The following is an 18,585-nucleotide window of genomic DNA, read 5'->3' as shown; positions in this document are numbered from 1 at the left end:
CTTTGCACATGAACGCTCACTCATTCGGGAACAATTGCAATCAAAAATATATTTACGCTCAGTGTGTCGTCTTGATCGCTGTTGAAAAGTTCGTTTCTGTTGGAGAGTTTCCATCCTCTCTCTCTGTCTCTCTGTCGTGGTTAGAGTGGATAGTTCAGAGTGACATTCATTCGTGTTGTTGTAGAATGGATGTTTTGGCGGTTGTCGTTCTTCAATGATACCAAATTCCTAGCTGCAGACTAGTAATTAATATCAAAGACTTGTTCTTATTCTGTCGGTATCGATAGTCTAAGAGTTTAACCACGTGGTATGGTTAAAAGATTCAGCAATGGTCTGCAACCTTCGTCCCCTCCTAATGGAATTGAAAAAACATGGTCTGGTGATAATTTCTCAAAGTTGGGTTTTATTCGGAATTGCAGAAAAGGGGCTGTCCCAGGATGCCTGACCCTAACTGGGCTCAGGGGCGGTCCTCTGATTTAGTTCAAATCAAAAGGGAATTGGATTTTCCTTCATTAAACAGTCCAAAATCATATTACACAATTTTACAAACAGTATCATACTCACTCATTCATCTTATACAACAGTTAGATGTAAACCTCATATCTGAGGCTATTATATAAACAGCGTTATGGTAATGTGGCCACACCGTCTCCCATGAGCTTCCCCAAGTTGTAACAAACGGACCAGTTCGTAGCTGGATTCTTCACCGATCTTTTATACTTTCTCCGGAACATGACATTTGTTCGTACCTCAAGTTCTGTGAGGTTGAAGAAATTCCTTTGTTCTCTATGAAGATTTTCTCTGTCTCATATACTGTGTGGCCATGTGACAGGGTCTTCTCCTCAGGAATTTACGACCTCTCTCTGACCACAGCAGCGTAGTTGTAGGGGGCATGGAGAGGCAGGGAGAGGGGCATGGAGCTTGCTTTACCCAAATAGGGCAACGTCATGACAATCAGTCTTATTTGAGTGATGTGCCATTTCAAATAAAGATATGATTGTTGCTGTCTGAATCAGCACATTGAGTAAATGGGATCAAAACTACCAGACAGCAAAAACAAGTGTGAAAGTTTATTGTTTACCATAATGAATAAGGAAATGTAAAAAACATATCAGTTCTGGGGCTCAACATCTGCATGACCAGATGACGTTTCGGCCAATGGCTTCCTTCATAGGTGAGAGAACAGGTGAGAGTGCAGTCATAACGCCTCCTGTGTGGTTTGATTAGCAGCAGGCTGCCTGAGTGCCTGTCAGCAGGCTATGGGGTGGATGGAGGGTTTGTGATGTGCGTTGGCCTGCCCTCTGTTGGCCCACTTGGCCAGGGAAGCCTTGATCTCCTTGGTACGGAGGCAGTAGATGAAGGGGTTGAGGACGGGCGGCAGCAGACTGTAGAATAAGAAGAATACATTATTAAAACACACACACACACACACACACACACACACACACACACACACACACACACACACACACACACACACACACACACACACACACACACACACACACACACACACACACACACACACACACACACACACACACGGAGAGGCTGGAGCAATGGGCAGCTACTAGTGTAGTGCCCAGTGAGGAGTTTAGGGGTTAATTGCCTTGCTCAAGGGCACAACAGCAGGTGATGGCATCTAGGACATAGATTCCAGCAACCCACCACTCCCAACCACATTTTTCCCTGTCAAACATGGGATTCAAACTGACAACCTTCTGGTTGATGGCTCGCTTCTCTAATCTGTAAGCTACCTGCAATTTAGAAAAGGGTTAGGCAACAACAAAAAAATCCTGACTGATGGAGAAGTTGAGGATGCTGCTGGTGTAGACACAGCACCGGGGGACGTAGTACAGAGAGATGATACACAGTTGGGAACTACAAGGGCAAGAAAGGGACAGGACGGGACGGGAGGGGAGACAGGGACAGGAGGGGAGGGAGAGGGGGACAGGAATGAAGGGAAGGGGGAGAAACAGACAGAAGTGGTTTAGTTCAGACCGGGGAGCCCCTAGATGGATAGCTGTTTTTGGAATAAGTGCATTTCTCAAGGGCACAACGGCTGTGGTACTAATGATCTGACAAAATTAGCCAGATCATTCCACACTTTTGCATCGCCCGGCCCATGACTTGAACTAGCAACCTTTGGGTTTTCAGCCCACCTCTCTAACCTGTGGTCTACCTACCTGTAAAGAATGGTGAGGCCGATGCGCAGGTCAGGGGTCATGGTCAGGTTGGGGATGTAGGGTATAGTGTACACTACGAAGCGGGGGACGTAGTAAATAAAGATGATACAGCCCTGAGTAACACAGGTAGAGAAGGTCTTCAGCCTGCCCTGGGTTAGAGAGGGGAGAGACGGAGAAATGTTCTCATTGGGTTCACTTACTTTGCTAGCGAATGCAGCTAGCTAGTTTAACCTACTCAAACACCCGGCTCAAACAAAGAGAGATGCTATGTTAGCTAGCTGGCTATGGCAATCAAACACTGGAACTATTCCAAGTCATTGTAACCTTTTTGTTTTATTCATTTATTGCCACCGGGGCCCATCGATGTAACTGCTAAACTGCTTGCTGACTGTACACTGTAGTGCATGATTGTAGTGGGTTACCAATGTGTGAAATCTAGTAGCTCTCTTGACTATGAGATTAGCTAATATGGTGACAATGATGTGTAGGTGTGTAGCAGACGAGCAACGTGATCATGCTGTTTGTATGTGGCTGTTATGAAAGTGAACTGTGTTTGCGTGTGATCAGGGATGACTCATTACATCGATTCTGTTGAAAAACATTTATTAAACGGAAGCAAACGGAATGAAATGGGGATAAACATACCTGAATTTGTCCAATAGAAACTCTCGTTTACAACTGTTGGACTAATGGTTACACCCTAGATCAACTAGACGCAGGCAAGAGTGTTCAAGGTAGTATTGAATGTCACTGTCAGCTTGATTACTCCAATTTTTCTCTCGACCTGTGTAAACTTTCATTCATAGGACATGTTGTAGCAACCTCATGTTGGGTATAGGGAAAATTAGAGTATCATGTGTAGTAGCCTAAACCTATTCATGTTACGTTGAGGTCGTAATAGAAATAAAGCCATGCTCATAAACATTTAGTGGTGGGGTCACACACCCACCATCCCTTACCCCTCCTCCCACCCAGCACCCCTGCACTCCCCACCCGTCCTCCCACCCAGCCCCTCTGCACCCACCCTGCACACCTCCTCCCACCCAGCACCTCCTGCACTCCCCACCCCTACTCCCACACTGCACCCTGCACCCCTCCTCCCACCCAGCCCTCCTGCACTCCCCACCCCTACTCCCACACTGCACCCTGCACCCCCACCCCTCCTCCCACCCCTCCTCCCACCCCTCCTCCCACCCAGCCCTCCTGCACACCCCACCCCCACACCCCACACCCCCGGAGTTCTGACCTGTGTGTTAGCCATGCGCATCACGGTGACGATGATGTTGACATAGGAGAAGATGATGAAGCTGAAGGGGAGGAGGAGGACGAACATGGCTAGTGAGAAGGATAATCTGCTCTGGGACGAGATGTCAGCACACGACAGCCTGTTGAGTGAGTGAGAGGTTGTTTGGTTGATTTACTGAATTTATTTGATCATTTAAAAAAATACATATAGTGTATTTACATCAAGTATAACAGTAAAGTCACTAGGAGTCAAAACTAGTGCATTTTAAAGTGAATAGGGAGCAAATTGGGATGTGAGCATTGACTGGTTGAGAGATATGGTGTCGCAGTAGCAGTGGATGATGCGGTTGGGCCCACAGAAAGGCATCTGGGATGACTGGATGGTGGTGATGGCTGGAGATATCATGGCTGACACCCAGGACAGGGCTGTTAGGAGAGACATGGTCCTGTTGGTCATCAGCTCAGTGTACCTGGTAGAGAGGGAGGGAGAGAGGGATGGAGGGAGGGAGGGAGGGGAAGGGGAAAGGTGTCAGGAGGGAGAGAGGGGTGGAAGAGGGGGGAGAAGGGGGAGAGATGGGTGGGATAGGGGGTGAGAAAGAGAGAAAGAGACAGAGAGTTATGTTTGAGTTGCCTTCTGCAAAAGGTTGGTTGTCCTCTTTGAACACGTGAGAGGGAAATACCGGTAGTTACAGGTAGATATATCTACAGTATACTGATCAAGAATTTAAATGCAAAATGCAACAATTTAAAAAATGTTACAGTTCATAGAAGGAAATGAGTCAATTGAAATAAATAAATTTGGCCCTAATCTATGCTTTTCACGCGACTGGGCAGGGGCGCAGCCCCACGGGTGGGCATAGGAGGGCATAGGCCCACCCACATGGGAGCAAAGTCAACCCACAGGGGAGGCAGGCCCAATCAATCAGAATATGTTTATTACAGACAGAAATACTCAATTTCATCAGTTGTCTGAGTGTCTGGTCTCAGACAATCCCGCAAGTGAAGAAGCTGGATGTGGAGGTCCTGGGTTGGTGTGGTTACACCTGGTCTGCGTTTGTGAGGACGGTTAGACATATTGCCAAATTCTCTAAAAACAACTTTGGAGGTGCCTTGTGGTAGAGAAATGAACAATCAATTCTCTGGCAACAGCTCTGGTGGAAATTGCTAGACGTAAGGTGCTAGAGAGGGTAGTGTGTACGGCCCAGTACATCACTGGAGCCAAGCTTCCTGCCATTCAGGACCTCTATACCAGGCGGTGTCAGAGGAAGGCCCTAAATATTGTCAAAGACTCCAGACACTCTAGGTCCAAGAGGCTTCAAAACAGCTTCAACCCCCAAGCCATAAGACTCCTGAACATCAAATCAAATGGCTACCCAGACTATTTGGACTCCCTCCCCCACCTTTTACACTGCTGCTACTCTCTGTTATTATCTATGCATAGTCACTTTAATAACTCAACGTACATGTACATATTACCTCAATTATCTCGACTAACCGGTACCACCGCACATTGACTCTGAACTGGTACCCCCTGTATATAGCTTTGCTATTGTTATTTACTGCTGCTGTTTAATTATTTGTTACTTTTATTTCTTGTTCTTATATTTTTGAGGTTCAATTATTATTTTTCTAACTGCATTGTTGATTAAGGGCTTGTAAGTAATAATTTCACTGTAAGGTGAAACCTGTTGTATTCGGCGCATGTGACAAATAAAATTTGATTTGATTTGAATGATGAGACTCTCATGAACAAGATGGTTGGTGTTCTCCGTCTTGGGACTAGTCTTGAAGACGGTACAGCTGATCTGCCAACGTCTTTAGGGGGTGAACAGTTTGGGCAACACACTAATCTGTGTAAAGGAGAGACTCTCAGGAACACGTACATGTCAGTTGTTATCGCGAGGACACCCACAGGCCTCACAAGACTTGTCTGAAGGCCCCCTTCAGATTAAATGTATGGAATTATAAATGGAAACGTTTTAGTGACAAAAATAAGGGGTTAAATACATGTAAAAAAAATATATACAAATGTTGCCGGATCTTTCTTAAATCTCTATGACACTTTTTGTGAGGGGGACTCTTTGTTGTTCCATGTAGTGAATCTGTTATTCATTGTGTTTGTATGGGCTAATAACAGTAAGGACAAAACTATTTTTTCATCACATAAAAAAAAATATTACGATGTGTCAAGGGGTCTTACAATTAAAAATCAAAGAGTATAATGATCCTTGGTATGACCTTCTGAAAACAATTCGATATATCTTAGACAGGGCGTATACTCTTATGAGTTAATGTTAGGGTTAAGTAGATCTATGTTACCTGAGAGGGTAGCAGATAGCCAGGTATCCATCCATAGCCATGGTCAACATGATGAGAGAGTTAGGGTAAAGGTTGGGGTTAGGTAGATCTATGTTACCTGAGAGGGTAGCAGATAGACAGGTATCCATCCATAGCCATGGTCAACATGATGAGAGAGTTAGGGTAAAGGTTGGGGTTAGGTTTAGGTAGATCTATGTTACCTGAGAGGGAAGCAGATAGCCAGGTATTTGTCCATAGCCATGGTCATCATGATGAGAGAGGTGAGTGTTCCAAAGTAGTGGATGAATTGTTTCTGTATCAGACACGTATAGAAAGAGATGCCAGCGTCGTCCCACCAGTACCGAGCTATCACTTTGGGAAGGGCCACCGTGCAGAAGCCTGGGATATGAACAAGTACCACAACATATCAACATTTTTAAAGAAACAGTGAATTTTGTGATTTTTTTGGTGCTATGCAGATTGGAGAACAAGCACACAAATGAACAGGACAACAGGATAACAGAATAACCTTTCTGTCATGATGACTTCTCTCTCTTCTCTATATCTGACAAATCCAGGCTGAGTATATTACCTATTTCTGACATTGCCAGGCTGAGTATCTTACCTATATCTGACAGTGCCAGGCTGAGTATCTTACCTATATCTGACAGTGCCAGGCTGAGTATCTTACCTATATCTGACAGAGCCAGGCTGAGTATCTTACCTATATCTGACAGTGCCAGGCTGAGTATTTGACCTATATCTGACAGAGCCAGGCTGAGTATATTACCTATATCTGACAGTGCCAGGCTGAGTATCTTACCTATATCTGACAGAGCCAGGCTGAGTATCTTACCTATATCTGACAGTGCCAGGCTGAGTATATTACCTATATCTGACAGTGCCAGGCTGAGTATCTTACCTATATCTGACAGAGCCAGGCTGAGTATCTTACCTATATCTGACAGTGCCAGGCTGAGTATATTACCTATATCTGACAGTGCCAGGCTGAGTATTTTACCTATATCTGACAGTGCCAGGCTGAGTATTTTACCTATATCTGAAAGTGCCAGGCTGAGTATTTTACCTATATCTGACAGTGCCAGGCTGAGTATTTTACCAATATCTGACAGTGCCAGGCTGAGTATTTTACCTATATCTGACAGTGCCAGGCTGACCATGATGATGTACATGGGTTTCTGCAGGCTGCGCTCCAGGGCAAACAGCACCACCAGCAGGATGTTCCCCACCACCGTGATCACATATATGAAGAAGAAGAACCAGGCCACCAGCTGGTTGAAGGATGGATGGAGCCCCGGGAAGCCCACGATCACAAACTCTGACACACGCGTGTAGTTTCCATTCACTTTTAACATACTGTCCTGGGAAGGTGGGGGGATGGAGGAGGAGAGGTAAAGCCTTTTACAATCCCTACCACCCGAGTTAGAGAGAGAGATAACGAGTGAGTGAGAGAGATTATGAGTGAAAGAGAGAGAGCTACACAAAGAGAGAGAGAGAGAGATGCTGAAGACCCTGGAGGATCCCTCTTCATCCTTACCTCCCAGGTTAGAGAGAGAAAGTGAGTGACATATAAAGTGACATATAAAGAGAGAAATCCTGGAGACCCTACATTCTCGGTCCTTACCTCCACCTAAGATGGAGTAAGAGAGAGAGAGAGAAATATACATAAAAGAGAGAGAATCTGGTGACCCTCCATCTCTCCATCATTACCTCCACCTAAGATTGAGAGAGTAATAGAGAGATAGTTAGAGAGAGTTACATAAAAGAGAGAGATGTTGAAGACCCTGGATGAACTCTCTCTCTCCTTCCTTAACTCCTAAGATGGAGAGAGTAATAGAGAGAAAGTTAGAGAGAGTTACATAAAAGAGAGAGATGTTGAAGATCCTGGAAAATATCACTCACTCTCTCCCTCCCTCCCTCTTGCTCTTGCTTGCGCTCTCTCTCTCTCTCTCTCTCTCTCTCTCTCTCTCTCTCTCTCTCTCTCTCTCTACCTCACTCTCTGTCCATCCTTACCTCCTTCCCAACCAGTGGCCCCAGAGGTGTGTGGCGTTAGCCGCTCTGTACCTCCCAACTTTATACCCAACATGCCCTCTGACAAGACAGCCAACAACAAATCAGAGACCTCCACCCTGGTGATGTCTTCATTGTCACATTACTCATGATGACGATTACATAATGTTTTCATCACTGGCCACCCCTCTCTAGTGCTATGCAAGTTCTCTCTATCTTTTTTGTGTGCAAAAGTGTGTGGACACCCTTTCAAGTTAGTGGATTCGGCTTTTTCAGCCACACCCGTTGCTGACAGGAGTATAAAATCGAGCACAGCCAAGCAATCTCCACAGACAAACAGTAGAATGGTCTTACTGAAGAGCTCAGTGACTTTCAACGTGGCACCGTCATAGGATGCAACCTTTCCAACAAGTCAGTTCGTCAACTTTCTGCCCTGCTCGAGCTGCTGAACTGTAAGTGCTGTTATTGTGTCGTGGAAACATCTAGGAGCAACAACGGCTCAGCCACAAAGTGGTAGGCCACACAAGCTCACAGAAGGGGATTGCCGGGTGCTGAAGTGTGTAAAAATAGTCTGTCCTTGGTTGCAACACTCACTACCGAGTTCCAAACTGCCTCTGGAAGCAACGTCAGCACAAGAACTGTTTGTCGGGAGCTTCATGAAATAGGTTGTAATGGCCGGGCAGCCGCACACAAGCCTAAGATCACCATCCGCATTCCCAAGCATCGGCTGGAGTGGTGTAAAGCTTGCTGCCAATCGACTCTAGAGCAGTGAAACACGTTTTCTGGAGTTATGAATCAAGCTTCACCATCTGGTAGTCCGATGGATGAATCTGGGTTTGGTGGATGCCAGAAGAACGCTACCTGCCCCAATGCATAGTGCCAACTGTAAAGTTTGGTGGAGGAGGAGTCTGGGGCTGTTTTTCAAATCAAATCAAATTTTATTGGTCACATACACATGGTTAGCAGATGTTAATGCGAGTGTAGCAAAATGCTTGTGCTTCTAGTTCCGACAGTGCAGTAATATCTAAAGAGTAATCTAACAGTTTCACACCAGATACCTTATGCACACAAGTGTAAGGGAAGAATTAAGAATATGTACATATAAATATATGGATGAGCGATGGCCGAACGCCATAGGCAAGATGCAGTAGATGGTATAGAGTACAGTATATACATGAGGTGAGTAATGTAGGGTATGTGAACATTATATAAATTGGCATTGTTTAACTTCTCTGCACTACGGATCCCTTTAGCGGGATCATTTTCCTAAACAACCGCTGATTTGCAGGGCGCAAAATATTACTAAAAATATTTATAATCATGCAATCACAAGTGAAATATACCAAAACACAGCTTGGCTTGTTGTTAATCCACCTATCGTGTCACATTTTGAAAATATGCTTTGCAGCGAAAGCAATCCAAGCTTTTGTGAGTGTATCAATCAATGCTAGAACAGCTAGCCCCAAATTAGCATGGTCACGAAAGTCCGAAAAGCAATAAAAAGAATCACTTACCTTTGATAATCTTCGGATGTTTGCACTCACGAGACTCCCAGATACACAATAAATGTTATTTTTGTTCGATAATTATTACTTTTATAACAAAAAAACGCCATTTGGTTTGCGCGTTATGTTCAGAAAACCAAAGCCTCGTTCTCTTCGACGAAAATTCCAAAAAGTATCCGTAAGGTTCGTAGAAACACGTCAAATGTTTTTTATAATCAATCCTCTGGTTGTTTTTAACAAACATAATCGATAATATTTCAACCGGACCGTAACCTATTCAATAAAAGAGAGAAAGAAAATGGAGCGCTACCCCTCTCGCGCGCAGGAACTAATCAAAGGACACCTGACTATTTTTTTTTTTTAAATCTTGCTCATTTTTCAAAATAAAAGCCTGAATCTATGTCTAAAGCCTGGTCACAGCCTGAGGAAGCCATTGGCAAAGAAATCTGGTTGAAACCCCTTTAAATGGAAGAAAGACGGGCAAGGAAACACAGATAAAAAAGAAAAGAAATCACTTCCGGGTTAGATTTCCTCAGGTTTTCGCCTGCAGAATCAGTTTTGTTATACTCACAGACAATATTTTGACAGTTTTGGAAACTTTGGAGTGTTTTCTATCCTAATCTGTAAATGATATGCATATTCTACGATCTGGACCTGAGAAATAGTCCGTTTACCTTGGGAACGTTATTTTAAAAAAAGTGACTAGTGACTAGTGATACATATATTACATTAAATTATTGATTATTAAAGCGGCTAGAGATTGAGTCTGTATGTTGGCAGCAGCCACTCAATGTTAGTGATGGCTGTTGACCAGTCTGATGGCCTTGAGATAGAAGCTGTTTTTCAGTCTCTCGGTCCCAGCTGTGATGCACCTGTACGGACCTCGCCTTCTGGATGATAGCGGGGTGAACAGGCAGTGGCTCGGGTGGTTGTTGTCCTTGATGATCTTTTTGGCCTTCCTGTGACATCGGGTGGTGTAAGTGTCCTGGAGGGCAGTTAGTCTGCCCCCGGTGATGCGTTGTGCCGACCTCACTACCCTCTGGAGAGCCTTACGGTTGCTGGCGGAGCAGTTGCCGTACCAGGCGGTGATACAGCCCGACAGGATGCTCTCGATTGTGCATCTGTAAGTTTGTGAGTGTTTTTGGTGACAAGCCAAATTTCTTCAGCCTCCTGAGGTTGACTGACTGTAGAACCTGCCTCATACGTCTCGTGTCTGAGCCATTGAATTGCGACTCTACTTTGTCTCTATACTGACGCTTAACTTGTTTGATTTTCTTGCAGAGGGAATAGCTACATTGTTTGTATTCTGTCATGTTTCCGGTCGCCTTGCCATGATTAAAAGCAGTGGTTCGTGCTTTGAGTGGGACGGTAGCGTCCCACCTGGCCAACATCCGGTGAAATGGCAAATTCAAATTAAATTACTATAAATATTAAACTTTCATGAAATCACAAGTGCAATACATCAAAAATAAAGCTTAACTTGTTGTTAATCCAGCCAAGGTGTCAGATTTCAAAAAGGCTTTACGGCGAAAGCAAACCATGCGATTATCTGAGGACAGCGTCCAGCACAAAAATGCATAACAAATCCTTTTCAACCAGGGAGATACGACACGAAAGTCAGAAATAGCCATATAATACATGCCTTACCTTTGAAGATCTTCTTCTGTTGGCACTCCAAAATGTCCCAGAAACATCACTAATGGTCCTTTTGTTTGATAATGTCCTTTTTTATGTCCCAAAAATGTCCATTTATTTGGCGCCTTTGATTCAGAAATACACTGGTTACAACTCGCCCAACATGACTACAAAGTATCTAATAAGTTACCTGTAAACTTGGTCCAAACATTTCAAACAACGTTCCTAATCCTTCCTCAGGTATCCTAAAACGTAAATAATCGATAAAATTTAAGACGGGATAATCTGTTTTCAATACTAAAGAAAAATACCACGGAGCGCAATAAAAGACTTCAGCCCTTCACAGTGAGACAAACAATTTACAGCCATACTTCTTCATTACTCAAAAGGAAAACATCAACCAATTTCTAAAGACTGTTGACATCTAGTGGAAGCCATAGGAACTGCAACCAGGGCCCATATAAATCAGGATTCCCAATGAAACCTGGTGGAAAACACAATGAGCTCAATACATTTTGCCTGAGTTTTGCCTGCCAAATCAGTTCTGTTATAATAACAGACATTATTCTAACAGTTTTAGAAACTTCAGAGTGTTTTCTATCCAAATCTACTAATTACATGCATATCCTAGCTTCCGTGCCTGAGAAACAGGCAGTTTACTTTGGGCACACTTTTCATCCGATAAGTCTACAGCTGTAAGGCACTAGTTTTGGGTAGTCTACAGGGATGTGCTTCTACACCTGCATTGCTTGCTGTTTGGGGTTTTAGGCTGGGTTTCTGTACAGCACTTTGAGATATCAGCTGATGTAAGAATAAAACAGCTATATAAATAAAATGTATTTGATTTGATTTGATGACCTATGGACTTCTGGGAAGAAAACTGGTGATTACTGTAGCTGTAGAGTCAAAGACCTCAAAGTAAATGTTCAACTTTACTAAGGCTGGTATTTTTCTCGGAACCTTATGTGATCCTAGTATAACTACTAATTGGATGTTCCGTTGTACATGTGCATTTATGCTTACACAAGCACTCATGTCAAGGGAAGAAAACCAAGTTTCCTGGCAGACTACAACTTGTTCAGAATGAGTCTCTAACCTTCTTACTGATTGTAGCTGGACTGACTGTTAATGGCATTGCTACTGGTACTCAATGGGACCAATTATCCTACAAATTTATTCTGAACTATTATCCTGCCGGAACAGATTATTATAGTATTTTACTAGTTGTATTATAGTTGAACCTACAAATGGCAAGGCATGACTATTTTTGCCATTTGTTTCAGGTTTAAGTCCACTGGACTTCTACAACCAGTGTGGTACACCTCAGTAATGTCTTAGATGTGTTCTAAGATAATCTCCGTCTAGGGGCCTGTCTGCTCCTCACTGTTCTCATAGGGGGGTTTACAACTAGATTTGTTTTATGCTCTGGCAGCCTCGTACGGTGTTGCACGTTGTCTCGACCCCCCCACCGGCCTCGTTGAGGCTCATCATGGGAATGGGCTACTATTCCCCCCCCCCCCTCCTTTGTGTCTCGGGACCTCAAAAAAGCCTGAGAAAATGCAGAGCGCCAATGAAAATTACTATAAAAATCAAACTTTCATTAAATCACACATGAAATATACCAAATTAAAGCTACACTGGTTGTGAATCCAGCCAACATGTCAGAATTCAAATAGGCTTTTCGGCGAAAGCAAAAATGCTATTATCTGAGGATAGCACCATTGTAAACAAAGAGAGATAAGCATATTTCAACCCTGCAGGCGCGACACAAGACGCATAAATAAAAATATAGTTCATGCCTTACCTTTGACGAGCTTCTGTTGTTGGCACTCCAATATATCCCATAAACATCACAAATGGTCTTTTGTTCTATTAATTTCGTCGATATATATCCAAAATCTCCATTTATTTGGCGCGTTTGATCCAGAAAAACACAGGTTCCAACTTGCTCAAACGTGACGACAAAATATCTCAAAGGTTACCTGTAAACTTTGCCAAAAAATGTCAAACTACTTTTGTAAAACATCTTTAGGTATTTTTTAACGTTAATAATTGATCAAATTGACCATTCTGGTCATTCTGGTCACCATTCTGGCCTCTAACAGGACACAACAAGTGACCCTGATTCAAAATGGCCGTACTTCTTCATTACACAAAGGAATAACCTCAACCAATTTCTCAAGACTGTTGACATCCAGTGGAAGCGGTAAGAATTGCAAGCATGTCCTTTAGAAATCTGGTTTCCCAATGAAACATTGAAAGAGAGTGACTTAAAAAATTTTTTTATCTGAATGGTTTGTCCTCTGGGTTTCGCCTGCTAAATAAATCCTGTTATACTCACAGACATGATTCAAACAGTTTTAGAAACTTCAGAGTGTTTCCTATCCAAATCTAATAATCTACTAATAATACATCTACTAATAATATGCATATCTTATATTCTGGGGATGAGTAGCTGGCAGTTTAATTTGGGCATGCTTTTCATCCAAAATTCCGAATGCTGCCCCCTACTCTAGAGAAGTTAAATCAGACACTCTGGCTGGATTAACGAGATTTGTATCCTTAAAATGGTGCCTAATACTTGTATGTTTGAGAAATTCAATTTATGAGATCTCTGTTGATTTGTATTTGGCGCCCTGTTAGCGAGGGGTTCCGCTAGCAGAACCCCAGTCCTAGACAGGTTAAAAGACTGGGTCTATGCCCTTGCTCTAGAAATTAACATTGACCGACAGAAATAATACCGTTTGGCCTAACGGACTAAATCTGGAATTTATGACTCATTGCTCTGACGCTATCGACACACGACCGGAGGCACTTCCCGTAGCTTGTTCAAATGGAAACACACACAACCAATATCTTTCTCTATTCACATACAACAGTCCGTTTGCACAATTCTGTTTGCACAATTGAAATATACATAGTTCAACAGCAAAGTCCAATTCTATCTTAGATTCCTCACACGGGGCACCATAAATGTCATGTTTTTGGCATCATTGAAAGTAAAGTTGTTTTATCAAATCAATTCCCTGTAATTATTATTACGTGATTAAACTAATCATGTAAATTTAATTAACTAGGAAGTCAGGGCACCAAGGAAAATCTTCAGATTACAAAGTTATAAATGTCCTAATATAACCCTTCAGCTCATTGAGGAACTCTCCAAGGGCACCTAGTGGGCGATAGATGACAACAATAATAAGCTTGAGCGGACAAGTGACAGTGACAGCATGGAATTGAAATGAGGAAAAGGACAGGTGAGGGACGGAGGATACAGAAAATCTCCAGATATGAATAATGAGTAGCCCTGTGCCACCACTGTGTCGACCAGATGCTCTCGGACTATGAGAAAAAACCTAGTCAGATGATGAGAGCAGCTGGAGTAGCAGTGTTGTCTGGGGGGGTCCATGTCTCCCTCAGGGCCAAAAAGTCAAGGGACTGAAGGGCAGCATAGGCTGAGCTGAACTCAACGTTCTTGACTGCAGATCGGCAGTTCCAAACGTTACCAGAGACCCAGAATTTCACATGGGTTGTGTGTGCAGGGTACACTAAATTAGAAGGGTTGCAGCCAGGGGGTGGGGCACGTCTGTAAAGCCAACAGGGAGAGGAGCCAACAGGTATAGAAAACACGCACATAGTTGCCAGAGCTGCAAATAGGAGCAAAAATTTGATAATCAGAAAATAACTAGATAAGATACTCTACAGAACAACTCGGCGGAACAGTCTTACCAAAACAAGTCACAAATTGAACTTGCCCCTTAATCATGATTGATGTGTCAACAACAATCTGCAACTATGAGCAATCAGCAGTTTACACACCAAGACAGGCAGCACTTAATGTAGATGGCCCTAGCTAGAAATAAGACAGTACTAGACAACAGATAAAGACAAAAATTATATCACTCCTGGAGATATCAGGAGTCCTCTAGCTATAGAATGAAGCATAAAAGTAATGTATTACTGTGACACATTACTGGTTACCCCCAACACCGGTCATTACACAATACTTGCTTTGATACAGCAGATACCTGTAGGATACCTGCAATATGATATACAGTAACTTACTTGCCAATGAGCTGCTTGTCTGTCAAATTCACAGCAACCCCTTTACAGTGCATCCATGAGATCAAAAGTCTAGTTTTAGCCATGTTTTGAAACTATAAAGTGTTTTTACAAAGTGTTTTTACTGCACGGCAGTTCTGATGGGGCACGGCAGTTCTGATGGGGCACGACCGTTCTGATGGGGCACGGCCGTTGAACTAAGCTCATGAGGCATTTATAAATTATATTCTTCAAGAATCAATGGCTTATATGTAATTCATTTTAAAGTGAAAAAAAAATGATGTACCAATTCTGGATTGCCCCGTTAAGGGTTATACTGCAGGTAGGAAAACGTATCAAATGTGATTTGATAACATCATTGTCGTGTCTTTACTATCATTAAATTGTAGAATTTATCAAAGATTCCTGTAATTTGTATTGCGCAATTAAACTGAATAATCATATAACTGTAATTAACTAGGAAGTCGGGGCACCAAGGAAAATATTCAGATTACAAAGTTATAACTTCCCAATATAGCCTTTCAGATATTTTCATATCTGATCAATAGTCTTCTGATTAATGAATTATTTATTTTAACTCACGTTAGTCTCATTCCAAACGTCGTAAATTGTTGGTTAACTGCGCGAAAACAGTCTTCACTATGAGTCATCCATACATCAATTGTCTTAAATCATTTATTTATTACTAACTAAGTAATTCACAGAAATGCATAAACAAACAAACAAAGTAAATATGGTTACAAGAAATGATAGGAGAATGTGCCCTAGTGGGCAAAACCGGCATGGCGGCTTGTTAGACCAAAGGGAAGTGGGGGTCGACTGAGAAGTCACTCTCTGTCGTGGTTAGAGTGCATAGTTCAGTGACATTCATTCGTGTTGTTGTAGAATGGATGTTTTGGCGGCTGTCGTTCTTCGCGTTCAGTGAAACCGAATTCCTAGCTGCAGACTAGTAATTAATATCAAAGACTTGTTCTTATTCTGTCGGTATTGATAGTCTAAGAGTTTAACCACGTGGTATGGTTAAAAGATTCAGCAATGGTCTGCAACCTTCGTCCCCTCCTAATGGAATTGAAAAAACATGGTCTGGTGATAATTTCTCAAAGTTGGGTTTTATTCGGAATTGCAGAAAAGGGGCTGTCCCAGGATGCCTGACCCTAACTGGGCTCAGGGGCAGTCCTCTGATTTAGTTCAAATCAAAAGGGAATTGGATTTTCCTTCATTAACCTGTTGAGGATGGGGGCGCTGTTGTGACTATTTATGCTAATCGTGTAATTTTTGAAACGGCTTCCCACAAAATCCTTGATCGTACAATATGCATATTATTATTATTATTGGATAGAAAACAGTCTATAGTTTCTATAGGAGTTGAAATTTTGTCTCTAAGTGGAACAGAGCCCATTCTAAAGCAATTTCCCTGACATGGAGTCAGATTTCAGAAATTTTGGCCCCTGATCTGGAGTCAGTTAAAAGGGCACTGTTATTGCTATGAGTATACGGACACTGCTTACGTCTTCCCCTGGATGCCTTTACGTGATGACGATTTGAATGGGGTCGATTGCGCGTTTACAGGCACTATAAATTAAAAAAACCTGTAGCTAGCAAGTCTTTTCTTGCTGCGTAATGCGCCTGGAGGACATCGACCCGCACTTGTTCCAAGCATTAGTGGAGGGAGTAATATTACTCTGGTCATGTTTCTACTCGTTATGGGAGTTAAAAACATCATAAGGTAGTTAATTTAAAGCGTTTTATAGCAATTTATATCCGTTTAGTGCGATTTTGGGACATTTATTTCTGAAACGCTGTGAATTGCTGGGCACGCTTCCAGTTCATCCCGAACGCAGTTGGCATTTCCACATGGCAAGAGGACAGCTTTCCACCAAAAGACGATTGGACCCAAGAAAGGATCCTTTGCCCAAGATACTGATGGAAGAACAGCTCAAAGTAGGACATTTTTATTATGATAAATCGTGTTTCTGTCGAAAAATGTTAGTGGCTTAGGACGCCATGTTTTTTGACGTAGCTTCGCTTGGCGCAAACTGTATTGAAAAGTAAGGATAATTTAAAAAATGTAATTCCGCGATTGTATTAAGAATTAAATTGTCTATCAATCCCTGTCCACCCTATATTTTTTAGTCACGTTTATGAGTATTTATGTATAAGAGTAGATCACTGTCTAATATGGCGCACGGACATTTTCTCACCAGCTGGGCTACATTTCACATTGTCTAACCATGATTTTGGTGGCTAAATATAAACATTTTCGATCAAACTCTATATGGATTGTGTAATATGATGTTACAGGAGTGTCATCTGAAGAATTCTGAGAAGGTTAGTGAAAAAATTAATATATTTTGGCGATGTTGACTTTTATCGCTCACTTTGGCTAGAATCAATGCTGGGCTGCTATGTGCTATGTGCTATGCTAATATAACGATTTATTGTGTTTTCGCTGTAAGATACTTAGAAAATCTGAAATATTGTCTGTATTCACAGGATCTGTGTCTTTCGATTAGTGTATGCTGTGTATTTTTACGAAATGTTTGATGATTAGTAAGTAGGTAAACACGTTGCTCAATGTAGTTTTTCTAGTCCATTTGTGACGGTGGGTGCAATTGTAACCTATGCCATCTACCTGAAATATGCACTTTTTTCTAACAAAACCTATCCCATACCATAAATATGTTATCAGACTGTCATCTGATGAGTTTTTTTCTTGGTTAGGGGCTATAAATATCTTAGTTTAGCCGAATTGGTGATAGCTACTGGTGTTGGTGGACAAATAAAAGATGGTGGATTATGCTAATGTGTTTTTAGGTAATAGATGTACATCTTTACATATTGTGTCTTCCCTGTAAAACATTTTAAAAATCGGACATGTTGGCTGGATTCACAAGATCTGTGTCTTTCATTAGCTGTATTGGACTTTAATGTGTGAAAGTTAAATATTTAAAAAAAATATTTTTTTTGAATTTCGCGGCACTGGTTTTTCAGTGGGGGTGGGGGGGGGAGTGCCGCTAGCGGCACCCTCATCCTAGACAGGTTAAACAGTCCAAAATCATAATACACAATTTTACAAACAGTATCATACTCACTCATTCATCTTATACAACAGTTAGATGTAAACCTCATATCTGAGGCCATTATATAAACAGCGTTATGGTAATGTGGCCACACCGTCTCCCATGAGCTTCCCCAAGTTGTAACAAACGGACCAGTTCGTAGCTGGTTTCTTCACCGATCTTTTATACTTTCTCCGGAACATGACATTTGTTCGTACCTCAAGTTCTGTGAGGTGGAAGAAATTCCTTTATTCTCTATGAAGATTTTCTCTGTCTCATATATTGTGTGGCCATGTGACAGGGTCTTCTCCTCAGGAATTTACGACCTCTCTCTGACCACAGCAGCGTAGTTGTAGGGGGCATGGAGAGGCAGGGAGAGGGGGATGGGGCTTGCTTTACCCAAATAGGGCAACGTCATGACAATCAGTCTTATTTGAGTGATGTGCCGTTTCAAATGAAGATATGATTGTTGCTGTCTGAATCAGCACATTCAGTATATAGGAACAAAACTACCAGACAGCAAAAACAAGTGTGAAAGTTTATTGTTTACCATAATGAATAAGGAAA

The 18,585-nt window shown here is 42.3% G+C and overlaps 1 protein-coding gene across 1 annotated transcript; it reads right to left on the bottom strand.

Annotated features, from left to right (window-relative positions):
* Window positions 1-1,249: 1,249 nt before the first annotated feature.
* LOC129842887 (olfactory receptor 2AT4-like) lies at window positions 1,250-7,105 on the bottom strand. Its single transcript, XM_055911583.1, has 6 exons — window positions 6,883-7,105; window positions 5,951-6,128; window positions 3,737-3,901; window positions 3,433-3,571; window positions 2,187-2,335; window positions 1,250-1,385 (listed from the first exon to the last, which is right to left on the bottom strand). The coding sequence occupies exons 1-6, from the start codon at window positions 7,103-7,105 to the stop codon at window positions 1,250-1,252; spliced, it is 990 nt and encodes a 329-aa protein (XP_055767558.1).
* Between the last annotated feature and the right edge of the window lie 11,480 nt (window positions 7,106-18,585).

Source organism: Salvelinus fontinalis, unplaced genomic scaffold (genome assembly GCF_029448725.1).
Source record: "Salvelinus fontinalis isolate EN_2023a unplaced genomic scaffold, ASM2944872v1 scaffold_0073, whole genome shotgun sequence".
Classification (NCBI taxonomy): domain Eukaryota; kingdom Metazoa; phylum Chordata; class Actinopteri; order Salmoniformes; family Salmonidae; genus Salvelinus; species Salvelinus fontinalis.
The sequence above is the reverse complement of the archived record's forward strand: the minus strand, read 5'-3'. Positions and strand labels throughout refer to the sequence as shown.